This window comes from Sphaerodactylus townsendi, linkage group LG05, assembly GCF_021028975.2.
Source record: "Sphaerodactylus townsendi isolate TG3544 linkage group LG05, MPM_Stown_v2.3, whole genome shotgun sequence".
Classification (NCBI taxonomy): Eukaryota; Metazoa; Chordata; class Lepidosauria; order Squamata; family Sphaerodactylidae; genus Sphaerodactylus; species Sphaerodactylus townsendi.
The window spans coordinates 130659770-130678922 of NC_059429.1; the positions used below are offsets into that span (position 1 = coordinate 130659770).

General features: G+C 47.5%; 1 protein-coding gene and 2 non-coding genes across 3 annotated transcripts in view; 1 reads left to right on the forward strand and 2 right to left on the reverse strand.

The window, feature by feature from the left end:
- LOC125433418 (peroxidasin-like) overlaps positions 1-19153 on the reverse strand; it is a 34350-nt gene that overhangs the window by 1533 nt on the left and 13664 nt on the right. The window contains exon 2 of the mRNA XM_048497923.1: positions 8844-8915. Coding sequence (XP_048353880.1) covers positions 8844-8915 — 72 coding nt within the window. The remainder of the gene's footprint in view (positions 1-8843; positions 8916-19153) is intronic.
- Positions 14807-14922, forward strand: LOC125434060. The gene has a single exon (XR_007244705.1). It is a non-coding gene; the product is annotated as a U5 spliceosomal RNA (small nuclear RNA).
- On the reverse strand, positions 18634-18749 carry LOC125434061. The gene has a single exon (XR_007244706.1). It is a non-coding gene; the product is annotated as a U5 spliceosomal RNA (small nuclear RNA).

Consider the following 19153-nt stretch of genomic DNA (forward strand, 5'->3'; position numbering starts at 1 on the left):
CACATGTTCTATTGTTTTTATGGCCCCTTCAGCAAATGCAGAATAATGCACTTTCAATCCACTTTCAATGCACTTTGCAGCTGGATTTTACTGTGCGGAACAGCAAAATCCACTTGCAAACAATTGTGAAAGTGGATTGAAAGTGCGTTATTCTGCATGTGCGGAAGGGGCCGATGTGTCTCTTCCAGTAAGGAACTTTCCTTTATCTTCCTTCGAGAGCAGCTGAAGAGAAAGCATGGCTTTGCACCAGAAGAAAAGTCCCTGGAGCAGCAGTGGCGTAGGAGGTTAAGAGCTCGTGTATCTAATCTGGAGGAACCGGGTTTGATTCTCAGCTCTGCCACCTGAGCTGTGGAGGCTTATCTGGGGAATTCAGATTAGCCTGTGCACTCCCACACACGCCAGCTGGGTGACCTTGGGCTAGTCACAGCTTCTCGGAGCTCTCTCAGCCCCACCCACCTCACAGGCTGTTTGTTGTGAGGGGGGGAGGAAAAGGAGATTGTCAGCCCCTTTGAGTCTCCTGCAGGAGAGAAAAGGGGGATATAAACCCAAACTTTTCTTCTTCTTCTTCTTCTTCTTCTTCTAAAAGGCAAACGTGGGGGAGTGATTTAACAGGGAATGGTTACAAACTAGCTTTTTGTTTTAATTCGCGCAGAACTAAAGGATTGACCCCGAAGAACACGACGGGGCTGAGATTCCACTAGATTGCCCCCTAGTGGTAAAGCCTGGTGCTGTTTACTGGGGAGACTCCTTCAAAAGAGCTGGTTATGTCACATCCTGACAAGAACAACCCATCTGCTAGACAACACTTTAGTCGTTTCCGTTGGCGCGTGTTCCCTTCTCTAAGTGGGGCAGTTTTAGGGCTGGAAAACCAGCCAGCTGGAGAGCTCCAGACGAAAGTAAACCGGTGATATTGTGCAGAGAAATGTCAGAACACTTCGAATGGGAACCTGCCCAGGTTCCGTGGTGCTGCTTGTCTCCCTGCGCAATGTTTGCACTGTTGTTGCCATAGTACCGTTTTTGAGTCCCTTAGCTCATGAGAAAAGCCTCCTCGGTAGGGGGTCCCACGCTAATCTTTTGGCAGGAGTCCGCATCCCTTGGCAGAGAGCTTCAAAACACGATTGCAAAATATTCCCCCGGGGGCCTCAGTTGGCCTTTGCGAGGGATCGGCTAAGGTGATTTGGCATCCCAAGGACAAACCGAGCACGGCTTCAAAGACGCCTGTTTTCAGAGGTGCGGGATTTATTTTCTCACTGCAGAAACATCTGGACTTGGGAGCCTTGCATCTTTTAGGAAAAAAACCTTGTCTAGGAAAGGTCCCAGAGAAAGGAGACCTGCAATCACCCCCACCCCCCACCCCCTGAGGTTGGGGCTGAAACCAATCACATTTCATTGAGGCCAAGAAGTTTCTGGAGCAATCCAATTTAGAGATCCTCTCTGACAGTGGTGGCAAACCTTTTCGAGGCCGAGTGCCCAAATTGCAACCCAAAACCCACTTATTTATCGCAAAGTGCCAACACGGCAATTTAACCTGAATGCTGAGGTTTTAGTTTAGAAAAAACAGTTGGCTCCGAGGCGTGCGTTCCTCAGGAGTAAGCTTGGTGATAGTCGGTTGGCTTTGCTTTGAAGCAACCGTGCAACTCTTCCAACGGGTGAATCACGACCCTAGGAGGGTTTACTCAGAAGCAAGCCCCATTGCCAGCAACCGAGCTTACTCTCAGATAAAGGACCGCGTTTTAGTTCTTCGCATGAAAATCAGTGGGGTTTAACAGCGCTTAACAGGGTGACCTACACTTCTTCCCCGAAACTAGGTCTTAGGCTTAATGCTAATAATCGAGCCCAGCGAACCAGGCCAGCCTAGAGGGGAAGGGACGATTTCCCCCCACATTACGAACTCTGTTTGCGCGTGCCCACAGAGAGGGCTCTGAGTGCCACCTCCGGCACCCGTGCCATAGGTTCGCCACCACTGCTCTATGACATTTTCACCACTGCTCTATGACATTTCATTGTAGTGGCCTTTTGGCATGACTGTATTTTCTTTATTCTAAGAAGAGCCGGACCTAAAGGTTGTTAACATAAATATTGGAGTGTCTATTACATATGTTTATGCCAGTGGGTAATGACCCAATCTCATGATTATATAATATAGACGGAGTATAGGAATATTTTCTGATATTACGATAATCTACCATTTAGGTAGATTGAATTCCGGTTGAATTCCGAATCATCTTCAAGGTGTGGGTTTTGACCTTTAAGGCTTTGCGCGGCCTGGGACCCTTGTACCTTCGGGACCGCATCACCCCATATGTCCCAACTCGGCCTCTGCGCTCTGCAGAGGCCAACTTACTGGTGGCCCCCGGCCCCTCTATGATGCGGCTGGCCTCCACGCGGGCCAGGACCTTTACGGCACTGGCCCCGGCCTGGTGGAACACCCTTCCTCCAGCTGTCCGGGCCCTGCGGGACCTGGGTGAGTTCCGCAGGGCCTGTAAGACTGTGTTGTTCCACCGGGCCTTTGGAGTGTCCAGCTGCTGACATGGTGCCCCCTTACTGCCCTGCCCCTAGGGCAGTTACATCAGGGTCCCCTCATATTGAGGGGTCCTGCCATCCCCCCCCCCCATGGGGGTAGGTTTTAAATTGGGGTCAGACGCCTTTTATTATGTATTATGGTTTTTTGCTGTTTTATGAGTTTTAAGCTATTTTATGGGATGGAGCCTATGTGTTTATATTTGTACGACCGCTCCTGTTGATGTTGTAGTGAATGTTGTTCACCGCCCGGAGCCCTTCGGGGATCGGGCGGTATACAAATTAAATAAATAATAATAATAATAATAAATAGGTAAGCAGGTTGAGCTGAAAGAATCCCGAGACCAAACCTACCAGATATGGTTAACCCGCAGGAATAATATTATTCATGTTTTGTTAAGCCTGTAGCACACATGCTGGCATTTGGAAGGATTCACAAATGATTTAAAGTGACCACGTCACTAATTTTTGGCTTGCAAGCGGTTTGCTACATCTTTATGTTAATCACCAAGCTGATGTATGTAGGAATGTTTGAATAAGAGAATCTGGAGCGGCGGAATAGTGTCTTTCCTTTTTGGGAAACTCCCTTATGCTAAAGGTTCCCTGGAAAAAACACTTGTAACCTGTTGCCACCAGTGAGGTCCTCCTGAGAACATCTAGACTGACCCGCTGAGAGGGCACTCTCCCAGTGTAGTAGTAGAGAGGTGACAAAGTGATAAGAATAGAAACCCTAAATAATATTTTATAACCCGTTACGTAGCACCCTTGCAGTCTAGTCAGCAGAGGAGAGATTCAGAGAAATTTCCAAGAGGAATCATTTATACTAAGTGAAGCAAGCAAAATGTCTTCAAGGCCCCTTCCGCACACGCAAAATGATGCGTTTTCAAACCGCTTTCACAACTGTTTGCAAATGGATTTTGCCATTCCGCACAGCTTCAAAGAGCACTAGAAGCAGTTTGAAAGTGCATTATTCTGCATGTGCGGAATGAGCCTATAAAAAGATTTATTCTACAGAAACATCTGGACTCCTGAGAACATCTAGACTGACCCGCTGAGAGGGCACTCTCCTAGTGTAGTGGTAGAGTGACCACCTGATTTATGTGTTCCCGTGCAAATCCCCCTCTTTGATGTCAGAGATTACTGTTACCAGTCAGGGCCAGATAAAATATAGTTCCATCATGCATCTGGTAATGACTCTGATCTTCCACAGTAAATTGATGGTCTGTCCCAAACCGGATCGCTGTTTGTTATAGCAATTCGGGTTTGATTCTCCACTCCTCCACCTGAGTGGCAGAGGCTTATCTGGTGAACCAGATGTGCTTCCGCACTCCTGCATTCCTGCTGGGTAAGCTTGGGCTAGTCACAGTTCTTTGAAACTCTCTCAGCCCTTAGAGGAGAGGAAGGTGGGATATAAATCCAAACGCTTATCTTCTTCCTCTTCAAAAGGGATTCAGTCTGGCAAGATGGCCCAATGCAGAACGAAAATAAATGGCTCATTTTAAAATATAAACCTCCACGGGTTTAAAATCCCATGCGCTGTAGGTGGAGATCTTGCCCTCTTAAGGGTTTGGGGTTTCTGGTGTAGGGTTCACTAAGGGGAAAGTGGAAATCAAGTTATTTAATCACATTCGCTACTAATAAAGCCAATGCTAAGCGCTGCAAATTATATTCTTATTAATATTAGCAATGCAAAAGCTGCCCAAGTTCCCAGACTTCTAATTAAAGAAGTCTGGAAAACATTATGCTAAGGACTTTTTCAAAGTGCCGGAGAGCTGTTGTGCATTTTGAACCTGCCCGATCTCCTCTTGATGTGTTTTCGCAGACTCAAGAAGCACCTCAAAGCGAGACTCGAGACATCAGCAAATTAAGCCCCATTACAGTCTTTGCTTAGCCACACATGTGTTCGCTGAAGGGATGTGCTATCCTTGAATGACTGATGTGTGCTCATTCCGGCCATGGTGACTCACAAGCGATGAACCCTTCAGGGGAAAGACATATGGCAGAATGCAAAGTCCCTTTCTGGTAATCTCGCCCAAGTTCTTTGGCCGGGCTGGAAAAAATTGCACAGTTCCCATGACAAAAATCAACAAAGACAGGCCAATGAAAGCAGAAGGACCCAGCCAAAACCCTGTGGTTGCATGCTGTCAGCGAATGCGAGAAACAATTAGCTATCCGTTTCCTCACAGAATGTTCCATTAACCACAGAATGTTTCATTAAATGGTAAAAGGTCTGGAATCCGTGCCCGACGAAGAGAGACTTAGGAAGCTGGGGATGTTTAGCTTGGTGAAGAGAAGGTTAAGAAGTGACAAGATAGCCATGTTGAGATGTCATGTTGGTGAGGGAGCAAGTGTAACCCCCATGCTCAGAATGGGTTGACCCAAAAAGGGGTGGAGACTCAAAGCAGCAGGAGGCTGCAGAGCTCATGTAGTTTGGAGGAGACAAGGCTACCAGACTCGGACCTTGGTTTGTATAAGCTCTTAACACCTTGTTAAGGTAACTGCAATGTTGTTGGGAACTAGTGGGAAGGTAGTTGTTTATTTTTGCTATGTAGTAAATGTTGGAGTTTATTGTTTCAGGGTTTTATGTGTTTGTAATGGGTGAGAGTTCTCCTGGAAACCTTCATCATGTTGAATCCTGTTCACCATGCCCTTGGAGTCTTCAGGAGCCAACCCACTTGCAGGAAGAATCGGACTTGGCAAATATCAGAGGACTGTAACTAGAAGGACTTGAAATGAAACCTGAACAGGACCTTGAAGTGTGACGTTAAATGTTGATGTTTGATGTTATATGTTAAGAAAGGAAACCATTTTGTTTTTAAAAAATTGTTGTTGCAAACTCATTCCAAGTTCTGCCCCACAGAACCCACAGATAGAGGTTACACAAGCTTGTTTTCTGCTGCTCCAGAGACCAGGACCAGGAGTCATGGGTTCAAGGTGAAGGACAAGAGATTCCACCTAAACATCAGGAAAAATTTCCTGACCATCAGAGCTGCTCAACAGTGGAATGCACTACCTCGGAGTGTGGTGGAGTCTCCTTCTTTGGAGGTTTTTAAAGAGACCAAAAGCAAACAACGAGCGAGATAGAAGGCAAATTCAAAACAAAGCAACAAGGTCGGCCAACAACAAGGGAAGGTGAGAAATCCTTAACAATATAGGATTTCTCACCTTCCCTTGTTGTTGGGCGAGTAATTGGATCTTGGCCGGTTTTTAAAGAGAGGTTGGATGGCCATCTGTCGGGAGTGCTTTGATTGTGTGTTCCTGCATGGGAGGGGGTTTCAATACTAGAACCAGGGGGCATCCATTGAAAATGCTGGGGGGAAGAATTAGGACTAATAAAAGGAAACACTTCTTCATGCAACGTGTGATTGGTGTTTGGAATATGCTGCCACAGGAGTGGGTGATGGCCACTTACCTGGATAGCTTTAAAAGGGGCTTGGACAGATTTATGGAGGAGAAGTCGGTTTATGGCTACCAATCTTGATCCTCTTTGATCTGAGATTGCAAATACCTTAACAGTCCAGGTGCTCGGGAGCAACAGCCGCAGAAGGCCATTGCTTTCACATCCTGCTTGTGAGCTCCCAAAGGCACCTGGTGGGCCACTGCGAGTAGCAGAGAGCTGGACTAGATGGACTCTGGTCTGATCCAGCTGGCTTGTTCTTATGTTATTATGGGGTTGGACTTGATGGCCCTTGGGGTCTCTTCCAACTCTATGATTCTATGATTTTATACCCTCTACCATTATTTTGATATGTGGTAGTTTGGCTTCCAGGAGAGGGTGGAGGCATGATATAACCCAGTCCCATCAGAATTTGCTGAAATTGTTGCTGTTTCTACCCCTTTTACCAGCCATGTAGTGGAACTCTGTATTCTGTACCACTTAAACCAACTGGACTGTCTCCAAGGACCATCCTATGAAAAGAACATTGCAGTAGTCACAAAGACTGAGGGAGATCCTGAGTCTCTAGGAAGACATGCTGGGGGGGGGGGGGCATATCCACTGCAATCAGGAACAAGTTTGGAGAGGAGACGTCTGAGGGGGGATATGATTGAAGTCTATAAAATTATGCATGGGGTAGAAAATGTTGACACAGAGAAATTTTTCTCTCTTTCTCACAATACTAGAACCAGGGGGCATTCATTGAAAATGCTGGGGGGAAGAATTAGGACTAGATTGCAAATACCTTAGCAGACCAGGTGCTCGGGAGCAGCAGAAGGCCATTGCTTTCACCTCCTGCACATGAGCTCCCAAAGGCACCTGGTGAGCCACTGCGAGTAGCAGAGTGCTGGACTAGATGGACTCTGGTCTGATCCAGCAGGCTAGTTCTTATGTTCTTGTCCTGAGCCACTGCAGAAGAGAAGACGAGTTTGGATTTATACCCCACTTTTCTAAATCATAAGAAGTCTCAAAAAGGCTTGCAATCACCTACCCCCCCGCCCCCACAACAGACCTCTTGTCAGATAGGTGGGGCTGAGAGAGTCCTGAGAGAACTGTGACTGGCCCAACATCTCCCAGCTTAATGTGTAGGAGTGAGGGAACAAACCTGGTTCACCCGATAAGAGCCTGCCGCTCATGTGGAGGAGTGGGAGATCGAACCCACTTCTCCAGGTAAGAGTCCACCCCTGTTAACCGCAACACCACGCTAGCTCCCAGCATTAGGAGGAAATCTCCTGAAGAAACTGCGGGGACGGTACCCGCATCCAAGCTGTAGCCCGAAAGGACCTGGACGCAGGCGGGATTCGGTGAATGCCGAAGCCAAGTGCATGAGCTATTAAAATCCCAGCTCCAAGACAAGTTCAAGTCAGTCCAAGAACAATGAAGCAAGTGATGTGGTTTACATAAGCCAGAGACAAAAATAAAGCTGACTTGAGGCTTGAAAAATCATCCCCGTATGTCATTTATTAACCCAGGCCTCGGGCACGAGCCAAACCGAACAGACATGTTTGCTGATGGGCTTTTTTTCTACACCTCGAACAGCTGCAAGTGAACACAAACAGTGTCCTGGAATCATTAAGTCATAGAAGAGACCAGAAAGGCCACCAAGTCCCACCCCCTGCCATGCAGGAAGACACAATCCAAGCACTCCTGGCTATTCATCCAGCCTCTGCAGTGGCATCGGAGGTTCAGAGCTCGTGTATCTAATCTGGAGGAACCGGGTTTGATTCCCCACTCTGCCGCCTGAGCTGTGGAGGCTTCTCTGGGGGATTCAGATTAGCCTGTGCACTCCCTCACACGCCAGCGGGGTGACCTTGGGCTAGTCACAACTTCTCGGAGCTCTCAGCCCCACCTACCTCACAGGGTGTTTGTTGTGAGGGGGGGAGGAAAAGGAGATTGTCAGCCCCTTTGAGTCTCCTGCAGGAGAGAAAGGGGGGATATAAATCCAAACTCCTCCTTCTCCTCCTCCTCCTCCTCCTCCTCCTCCTCTTCTTCTTCTTCTTCTTCTTCTTCTTCTTCTTCTTCTTCTTCTTCTTCTTCTTCTTCTTCTCCTTCTTCTTCTTCTTCTTCTTCTTCTTCACCTCCAAAGAAGTAGACGCCACCACACTCCGAGGTAGCGTATTCCGCTGTTGAACAGCCCTTACAGTCAGGAAGTTGGTTCTGGTGGGTTTTCCGGGCCGTGTGGCCGTGGTCTGGTGGATCTTGTTCCTAACGTTTCGCCTGCATCTGTGGCTGGCATCTTCAGAGGTGTATCACAGAGGGAAGTCTGTTGCACGCTGTGTCCAGAGAGAAGGAAATGTTTGGGGCATATATTGCCCAAGTCCCAGGGTAGGGAACTAAACATATACCCGAAACATTTCCTTCTCTCTGGACACAGTGTGTAACAGAGTGTGATACACCTCTGAAGATGCCAGCCACAGATGCAGGTGAAATGTTAGGAACAAGATCCACCAGACCACGGCCACATAACCCGGAAAGTCTGTGATACACCTCTGAAGATGCCAGCCACAGATGCAGGTGAAATGTTAGGAACAAGATCCACCAGACCACGGTCACACAGCCTGGAAAACCCACCACAACCAGTTGAATCCGGCCGTGAAAGCCTTCGACAATACAGTCAGGAAGTTCTTCCTAATATTTAGGTGGCATCTCTTTTCCTGCACTTTGAATCCATTACTTCTTGTTCTGGTCTCTGGAGCAGCAGAAAACAAGCTTGCTCCCTCTTCAACACGACATCCCTTCAAATATCTAAACATGGCTATCATGTCACCCCTTAACCTTCTCTTCTCCAGACTAAACATCCCCAGCTCCCTAAGTCTCCTCTTCCCATAGCTTTCCAATCCTGTTCTTGGGAGAAGCAGCATAAGAGGCAAGCATCTCAGATACTTACAGGGTGTTGAGATTTCTCAGATTCCTGAAGACCCCCGGCCGGATCTCTTTGATGTGGTTGAAGCGCAGGTCCCTGGAAAGAAAAAAGAGATCTCGGTCAATTTGTGATTCAAATGCTTTTCACAAAATATTCTCCAGATAGCACTGGAACTCAGCCAGCGTGCAGTTTAATCTCCTTTCCTGCTTTGTGGTTCTCAAACCCTCTTAATGGCCCTTGGCCCTGAAACCACTTAACGATTTTTGGAAGCATCTGCACATTAGTTTCTGCTAAAGTCCGGTGAACTGATGCGCCAATGAACTAAGACAGATGTGGCTCACAGGCCATAATTTCCCCACCTCTGGATTAGATACCTCTGGATTAGATACTCCAGGGAGCAGCAGTGGCGTAGTGGCTAAGAGCAGTGGCAAAGAGCAGGTGCACTCTGATCTGGAGGAACCGGGTTTGATTCCCAGCTCTGCCGCTTGAGCTGTGGAGGCTTATCTCGGGAATTCAGGTTAGCCTGTGCACTCCCACACACGCCAGCTGGGTGACCTTGGGCTAGTCACAGCTTTCCGGAGCTCTCTCAGCCCCACCTACCTCACAGGGTGTTTGTTGTGAGGGGGGAAGGGCAAGGAGATTGTAAGCCCCTTTGAGTCTCCTACAGGAGAGAAAGGGGGGATATAAATCCAAACTCTTCTTCTTCTTGTGGGATTTGCTTGGGTGGAGTAGGGTGGGGGTCTTTCTCTTGCCATGTATGGCTGAGAGAGGCAGGAAAGCCCTTGCTAGTATCAAGTCACTGCTAGAGGGGGTTCAAGAGATGGGGAGGCCATGCTACACCTGGGCAGGTAATTTTAGCAGAGGAACAAGACAGCGCGTCACACACTGAAGACGGAGGATCAAAATATTCAACAAATGTATTTATATATTATTATTATAATTGTCCAGTTACTGCATCCAATGATTGTACATCCAGTTTTTTGAAAAACAAGTAAAATATTTTTTCAACAACAGAAGTTCATTTTTTGAGATATATAATCCATTTCTTCAATATCTACTGAACGAAAATAGGTCATTTTTTCAATATCTTTAGGATGATTATATTCCATATAGAAAGTACTTCCCAAACGACTTGCGCGTTTTAAAGTACATTTTCACTGTTGTCTTCCGCAGGAGAAGCAATTCTTTCAGGAAAAATTATTCATTCATTTGCCATGCTCAGGTCTTTTTGTCTCTCAACAGAGCTGACATACAAACCCAAATGGCTGCATACACTCTACAAAACCTTAGGGCAGTGGTGGCGAACCTATGGCACGGGTGCCAGAGGTGGCACTCAGAGCCCTCTCTGTGGGCACACGCAAACAGAGTCACACACACACTCCCCACATCTAAGCTAGCCTGGGCCGCTGGGCTCGATAATTAGCATTAAACCTAAGACCTAGTTTTGGGGAAGAAGTGTAGGTAACCATGTTAAGCGCTGTTCAAGTCCACTGATTTTCATGCAAAGAACTAAAGCGCGATCTTTTACCTGGGAGTAAGCTCGGTTACTGGCAATGGGGCTTGCTTCTGAGTAAACCCTCCTAGGGTCATGATTCACCCGTTGGAAGAGTTGCACAGTTGCTTCAAAGCAAAGCCACCGACTACTACCAAGCTTACTCCTGAGTAACGCACGCCTCGGAGACAACCATTTTTTCTAAAGGAAAACCTCAGTATTCAGGTTAAATTGCAGTGAATAGAATAGAATAGAATAGAATAGAATAGAATAGAATAGAATAGAATAGAATAGAATAGAATAGAATAGAATAGAATCTTTATTGGCCAAGTGTGATTGGACACACAAGGAATTTGTCTCCGGTGCATATGCTCTCAGTGTACATAAAAGAAAATACATTTGTCAAGAATCATAAGGTACAGCACTTAATGATTGTCATATAGGTCTAGTAAGCAATCAGGAAACAATCAATAGTAATAAAAACATAAAATGTAAAATCATAAAATAAAATGAAATGTCAGCACAGGCTATAGTCATACAGTCATAATTGGGAGGAGATGGGTAATAGGAATGATGAAAAAAGTAGTGCAGTAATTATATAATAAATATATAATAAATAGTTTGACATTATAGTTTGACATTATCGAGGGAATTATTTGTTTAACAGAGTGATGGCATTCGGGAAAAAACTGTTCTTATGTCTAGTTGTCTTGGTGTGCAGTGCTCTGTAGCGATAAATAAGTGGTTTTGTTTTGCAATTTGGGCACTTGGTCTCAAAAAGGTTCGCCATCACTGCCTTAGGGAGTGTGTGACGCGCTGTCTTGTTCCTCTGTCATATACGTTACACGCAATTTGGCTTTTTTGCAGGTAATTTTAGCAGCCCATGAATATCAGAGGAGGAGGAGGAGGAGGAGGAGGAGGAGGAGAAGTATAGGAGGAGGAGGAGGAGGAGGAGGAGGAGGAAGAGTCTGGATTTATACTCCCTCCTTTCTCTCCTGTAAAGAGGCTCAAAGAGGCCTATGAACTCCTTTCCCTTGCTCTCCCCGCCACCCACCCCTTGTGAGGCAGGTGGGGCTGAGAGAGTTCTGAGAAAACTGTGACTAGCCCGAGGTCACCCAGCAGGAACGTAGGAGTGCGGAAAGAAATCTGGGTCGACAGCTAAGACTCCACCGCTCAAATGGAGCTGTGAGGAATCAAACCCGGTTTTCCAGATTAGAGTCCACCTGCTCTTCACCACTACCCCATGCTGGTTCTCGTGAAGTCAAAAGTTCATGCCAAGGCTACCCGCTAGAGGTTGGGTCTTCCTATAGCTGGAGTGGTGGCCAAATATAAGCACACGCGCTGCTGACCTCTCAACCAAGTCGAGGGCCCTTTCATTCTAGTGCCAGCCTGGCGAAGCGCTCTGTCAAATGAGTCTCAAATCCAGTTCTACAAAGCCTGTAAGACAGAGCTGTCTTACCAGGCATATGTTTGAGGGTCTGTCTGCACCCTTATGCATGGCTGAGAAGGCCTGCTGCTTACCAAGGCAAGAAGATGTCAGCCTGGTGTAGTGGTTAAGAGCAGGTGCACCCTAATCTGGAGAACTGGGTTTGATTCCCCACTCTGCCGTTTGAGCTATGGAGGCTGATCTGGTGAACTAGATTAACTTGTGCACTCCCACACATGCCAGCTGGGTGACCTTGGGCTAGTCACATTTCTTTGGAGCTCTCTCATCCTGACCTACCTCTCAGGGTGTTTGTTGTGAGGGGGGAAGGGAAAGGAGTTTGTAAGCCCCTTTGAGTCTCCTTGCAGGAGAGAAAGGGGGGATATAAATCCAAACTCTTCTTCTTGGATTGTAATTATTGGAATCATGATGTTTCTCCTAAATTTAGGGTAATTTGAAAGAGGAGGAGATCAGGAAAGTTTGTGCTTATTTATTTGGTTCTGGTGGATTTTCCGGGCTATGTGGCCGTGGCCCGGTGGATCTTGTTCCTAATGTTTCGCCTGCATCTGTGGCTGGCATCTTCAGAGGTGTATCACAGAGGGAAGTCTGTTACATACTGTGTTATTTATTTGTTTAAACATTCCTATGTACATGTCATAGTGCATATGGAGTTTACTAATTTTATCGAAATTATTTTCTTGTGGAAAAAAAATTGGAAGAGAAGCCCACTGTCTAAAGCAGTGATGGCGAACCTTTTTGAGACCAAGTGCCCAAACTGCAACACAAAACCCACTTATTTATCGCAAAGTGCCAACACGGCAATTTAACCTAAATACGGAGGTTTTAGTTTAGAAAAAACGGTTGTCTCCGAGGCATGCGTTACTCGGGAGTAAGCTTGGTGGTAGAAGGTGGCTTTGCTTTGAAGCAACCGTGCTACTCTTCGAATGGGTGAATCATGACCCTAGGAGGGTTCACTCAGAAGCAAGCCCCATTGCCAGCAACCAAGCTTACTCCTAGGTAAAGGATCACGCTTTAGTTCTTCGCATGAAAATCAGTGGGGTTTAACAGCGCTTAACAGGGTTACCTACACTGCTTCCCCAAAACTAGGTCTTCGGTTTAATGCTAATAATCGAGCCCAGCGGCCCAGCCCAGGCCAGTTTAGATGTGTGTGTGGGGGTGGGGTGGGCAACTCTGTGCGTGCCCACAGAGAGGGCTCTGAGTGCCATAGGTTCGCCACCACTGGTCTAAAGTGTAAAACTAATAAAATATGTATTTATGTTAACAAAATAATTGTTTATTGTGTCTTCTTTCGAAGAATATCTTCATGGGATTCCAATTTTTTTTCAACTTTAGTCATTCAAAGATTCTTCAAGCAAGCGGAGAATCTATTTCCATGTAATCTAATATCAATGAGATTATTTACATTATTGATAGTCCACCTTTCTCATTGGGACTCCCAACAGATTGTGCAGAGTAAACAATCAGCAAGATGACATGTTCAATAAACAACAAAATAGGATTAGGGTGGCACAACCAACCAGAAGTGTACAAAACACGACTGGAGAAAAGCATAAGTGTCAACGTGATATATTAAGGGGTGCAAATTGCACAATTTGACCCAATTTTGCAGCCAACTATACCCAGTGATATGCACCCTAACCATTTGTCCAAGTAGAATTTTATACAAGGCTATCCTACTGCAAACGGGGAAGAGCAGCCGCGAAGGTGCTAGAAAAGGTTCTTAAATGTAAAAATGTGTTGCTGGCGACCAAGATCAAGTTAATTTATAGGGTCACTATGCCTGGGTGTGAAAGTTGGACAGAGAAGAAAGCTGATAGGAAGAAAGTGGATTCTTTTGAAATGTGGGGTTTCCCCCCCCCCCCCCAAAACAAACAAAGGTGGGCTCTCGATCTAATGCAGCCTGAACTGTCCCTAGAAGCTAAAATTACTACACTGAGGTCGTCGTACTTTGGTTACACGTTAAGACAAAACTCACTGGAAAAGACAATAATGCTAGGGAAAGCCGAAGGCAGCAGGAAAAGAGGAAAAAAGAGTTCAGTTTTGCATAGTGGGGGGGGGGGAATAAAAGAGGGTGGGAGCCTTCTTGACTTCCTCCGGCCACCATTCCCCAAGGTGGAGGGGCCATCACCTCTCTCACCCTCCTTCTTGCTCCTGAATGAGCCCAGCCGTTGCCTGCAGGGACCCATGGGACAAGGCGCAGTAGGTCAGGGCAGGCCCAAAGGGGCCCGGGCGGGTTGCTTTCCAGCGCTTCTCCCAAACAAGTCTTTCGGGAAATGGACACAGCCGATGGGGAACGCAACGCAGCTGCAGGACCCCAGGTGGACTGAAGGGGGCGCCCCAGCGCATACTCCCACCTGGCCCCAGGTTGCATTTTATTTGGGGAGAGGGGAAGAACCCCCAATAGGTAAGCGCAGATTGACAGGTAGGGGAGCGCTGAGCTACATGCACGCCTGCTGGAAGCCGCTGTGGGCGGCCGGGTCTGGAAGGGCGCGGGGCAGAGATCCAAAATAAATCAACGCCCATTAACTGAGCCGGGATTGTATTGCACCGGGTGGCCAGCGAAGCGCCCCCTCCCTCTCCCTCAGCTCAAAAGAGCATCAGCGAAAAGGGCCTTTGGTGCCGGCGGAACGGACTGCCACTGGGCGCTCGGGAAGCGCCCCTCTGCGCGCGCAGGACTGGCACGCCGGGGAAGGCGGCGCCTTTAAAAGGGTCACAGAGGGAGCGCCAAGTTTCGGCTGCGCGCCTCGCCCCGCCCCGCCTCTAAGAGCGTTGACCCGCCCCCTCTCTCCTCTCCCTGGAGACCGGGACGGGGGCGGAGTCGGGGCAATCTCATTTGCATGCCGCGGCGACCGTCATGCCTTGCGGAGGCCAGAAGCCCGATTCCCCCACGTGGGCCGACGGTTCGGGCCCGGGGTGGGTCGCCTGGCGGCACCGGAGAGGGAAATCAGGGACGGGGGTCTCCGTCTTGACCGGGAGTGGAAAAAAGCGGGTCGCCGTAACCTGAGCGGCAGCCGCGAGTGCAGGGGCTGCTGCTACTTCGACAGTGAAAGCATACTCTGGTTTCTCTTCAGATCGTATAAATCTTTCGCCTTTTACTAAAGATTTCCGTGGAGAGGAACATTTATGAGTTATTGGTGAATTTTTTGAGGCTCTGCTTCGGCAGGGCTGCCTTTGACCCGGTTTAAGAACAGAACCAAAAGGTGGCGCTTGGCACCTGCACGACCTGTTACTCTTCTTTTACCTGTTTGCTCTCACCTCTTCTTTAGTACCTGTTGCAGTTCTGTGCAGCCTACGTTTCTCTTCATAACTGTGCCTTGCTGGATCGCTTTTCTCTCTCATAGTGAAAAGTGCTATGAATTCACTGCTTGGCTTTTATGTTATCAGGCGCAAGGCAAGACACCAAGAAAAAAAATACAAAAATCTGCCAGATGCAAAAGAGAAGAGGTTTAGCATTGCCCAATCTAAAATTGCATTTAAGAACATAAGAACAAGCCAGCTGGATCAGACCAGAGTCCATCTAGTCCAGCTCTCTGCTACTCGCAGTGGCCCACCAGGTGCCTTTGGGAGCTCACATACAGGAGGTGAAAGCAAGGGCCTTCTGTGGCTGTTGCTCCCGAGCACTTGGTCTGCTACCCTAGTCATACATGGACCATCAATAACAGACCCATAGAACAAGTTAACCAGTTCAAATATTTGGGCATAACTCTTACTAGCAACCTTAATTGGGCAGTACATAGGAAATTAGCACTTGCTGCAGCTAACAACAGTGCCCTAGCAATTCAGCGTTTCTTTTTCACTGTGGGCCACCAGTATATACCATCCGCATTGAAGGTGTTCAATGCTAAATGCGGCTCTCAGCTCCTCTATGGAGCACCAATTTGGATCGGAGCTATAAACAAAAATATAAACACAGCCCAGTCCCGTTTTTTTCCATAAAATTATGGGCTTACCAAATTGTGCTTCATATGCAGCCCTATGTTTAGAACTCGGGCAAATATCATATGCCACAATGGCCTGGCTGAGAACTGTCAGATACTGGCTACGTATCCACTATTTGCAGGATCGCTCCAGTTTGTTACACCTCATGCTTTCCGACTATGCAAATTCTAGGTGGCTGAAACTAGTTGAGGGAAAAATCAACACTCTTGGCTTTTCATTAGAGTCGTTAGTCCCTCTTTCCCTATCAGAAGCATATAGCTGCTTGAAAACTAAGCTATTAGAACAAGAGTATCGGGATATGATAACAGCTGCGAGGAAAACGTGTTCCCCCCTGACCCTGCTTATTCCAATTGAACAAGGACACATGGCCAATTATTTACCTGGTCTGCTAAGGCTTTTGCAATCTCAGATCAAGGAGGATCAAGATTGGTAGCCATAAACCGACTTCTCCATAAATCTGTCCAAGCCCCTTTTAAAGTTATCCAGGTGAGTGGCCATCACCACCTTCTGTGGCAGCATATTCCAAACACCAATCACACGTTGCGTGAAGAAGTGTTTCCTTTTATTAGTCCTAATTCTTCCCCCCCAGCATTTTGAATGAATTCCCCCTGGTTCTAGTTCTAATTTGGAAGTAACTGCACTGGTCTGGATCAGAGAATGGGTGATGCTGAAGAATGCTGGACTGTTTTGATAGAAGATTAGGATGGCATGGTTATTTATGGTAAAGCTTCCCCTTCAGTCGTGTCCGACCCTGGGGTACCACTGCAAGCAGTGATTTCAAAGGCAAGCCGTTTTTGTGGGGTAGTTTGCCATTGCTTTCCCCAGCTATTCTTTACCCCATAGCAATGTGGTCGGTGCTCATTTACCGACCAAGGAATGGAAGGCTGAGTTGACCATGAGCCAGCTGCCAGGATATCTGACCCACAGGGGGCTCGAACTCCTGACCGTGTGAGTGGCAGTGCAAGTGTAACCTCAGCTTGTGGGTTCTGTGGGGCAGTACTTGGAAGGAGTTGCAAAGAACCAAATTTAAACAAAACAGTTTACTTCTCTTTACAAATAACATTAAACATCAACATTTAACATTACAATTCAAGGTCCTGTTCAGGTTGCATTTCAAGTCCTTCTAGTTACAGTCTACTGATACTGCCAAGTCCAATTCTTCTTTGCAAGTGGGTTGGCTCCTGAAGACTCCAAGGGCTTGATGAACAGGATGCAACATGATGAAGATTTCCAGGAGAACTCTCACCCATTACAAGTCAACCACAAAAAGAAACCCTTAACAAGATGTTAAAGGCTTATGCAAATCAAGGTCCAAGTCTGGTAGCCTTGTCTCCTCCAAACTACATGAGGACTGCAGCCTTTCTACTGCTCTGAGTCTCCACCCCCTTACTGGTTCAACCCATTCTGGGCATGGGGGTTACACAAGCACTTAACCACTGCGCCATGTGGCTCCTACAATAAAGTACAATAAAGCAAAGGTTCAGAAAGAATGTTCAAATCGTTATGTTAGACGGAAGCTGCTCTGGGTATGGTTGAGATATAAAAGGTTTATTGCAAGTGTTACTCCCTTACGGTTGTTCCCAACTGAAGCGTTTTCAAGAAAAAAAGTGAATATGTAGGAGAAATGGCTTGTCTACAGAGAATTGTTGATGCACCAGAATGACAAATGGGAGCTCAAACCACTGGACGAATTAAAAGATATGGTTCAAATTGGTTCCGTTACTATCAATTACTAGAAACTTTTGGGGTTTTGGCTGTCAAGTGACAGCTAATGTATAGTGATCAGATTTTCACTGTGAGAGATGTTGAGAGATGGTTTGCGATTGTCTCGCCCAGGTATTCCTTGGAGGTCCCCCATCCAAACACTTGCCAGAGTTTGTTTGTTTGTTTTATATACCGCCCTTCCCCCGAAGGGCTCTGGAAAGCATAAACAAAATACAAATTATAAATAAATAATATAGGCTCCAATACCCATAAATGCTAAAACTCTTAAATAAAGTGATCAATACAGAATTGGCGACGTCCTGCAATTAAACCCCATGAGAACCCTCCCCCCAAAAAGGGGGGGGGACAGTGGGTCCCTTTGATGCTCCTAACATTTCACCCTCATCTACGGCTGGCATCTCCAGAGGCGTATCAGGATATAAGAACATAAGAAAGAGCCTGCTGGATCAGACCAGAGTCCATCTAGTCCGGCACTCTGCTACTCGCAGTGGCCCACCAGGTGCCTTTGGGAGCTCACATGCAGGATGTGAAAGCAATGGCCTTCTGTTGCTGCTGCTGCTCCCGTTCCCCAGCACCTGGTCTGCTAAGACATTTGCAATCTCAGATCAAGGAGGATCAAGATTGTTAGCCAGAGATCGACTTCTCCATAAATCTGTCCAAGCCCCTTTTAAAGCTATCCAGGTGAGTGGCCATCACCACCTCCTGTGGCAGCATATTCCAAACACCAATCACACGTTGCGTGAAGAAGTGTTTCCTTTTATTAGTCCTAATTCTTCCCCCCAGCATTTTCAATGGATGCCCCCTGGTTCTAGTATTGTGAGAAAGAGAGAAAAATTTCTCTCTGTCGACATTTTCTACCCCATGCATAATTTTATAGGCTTCAATCATATCCCCCCTCAGACGTCTCCTCTCCAAACTAAAGAGCCCCAAGTTCTTCTCCCTGGTTCGGCCACAGAAGGGGCGACACATTAGAAGCAAAAACTACCAGACCAAGGAGGCCACACAGCCCGGAATAGCCAAGGGATGGTTTCCCAAGACTCTCACTAGGAGAGAGAAAAGGGGCTCAGCAAGGCAGCCGCTGCCAAGAGCAGAACTGCTCAAGGTAGTAAGAAAGAGGTGAAAGCGAACAGATGGAGGAAGTTAGGCGTAAGCAACGGGTGGGGTAGGTGCCAAGATACCATTTTCTGATTCTGTTCTTAAACCGGGCCAAAGGCAGCCCTGCCGAAGCAGAGCCTCAAAAAATTCACCAATAACTCATAAATGTTCCTCTCCACGGAAATCTTTAGTAAAAGGCGAAAGATTTATACGATCTGAAGAGAAACCAGAGTATGCTTTGACTGTTGCAGTAGCAGCAGCCCCTGCACTCGCGGCTGCCGCTCAGGTTACGGCGACCCGCTTTTTTCCACTCCCGGTCAAGACGGAGACCCCCGTCCCTGATTTCCCTCTCCGGTGCCGCCAGGCGACCCTCCCCGGACCCGAACCGTCGGCCCACGTGGGGGAACCGGGCTTCTGACCTCCGCAAGGCATGACGGTCGCCGCGGCATGCAAATGAGATTGCCCCGACTCCGCCCCCTTTCCGGCCACGGGCTGCAAGGACGGGTGAGAGGGAGGGGGCGAGGCGAGGCGAGGCGCGCAGGCAGAACTTGGGGCTTCCTCCGAGGCCCTTTTGGGGCGCCGCCTTCCTCGGCGTGCCAACCCTGCCCCCGTGCAAAAAGGAGCGCTTCCCGAGCGGCC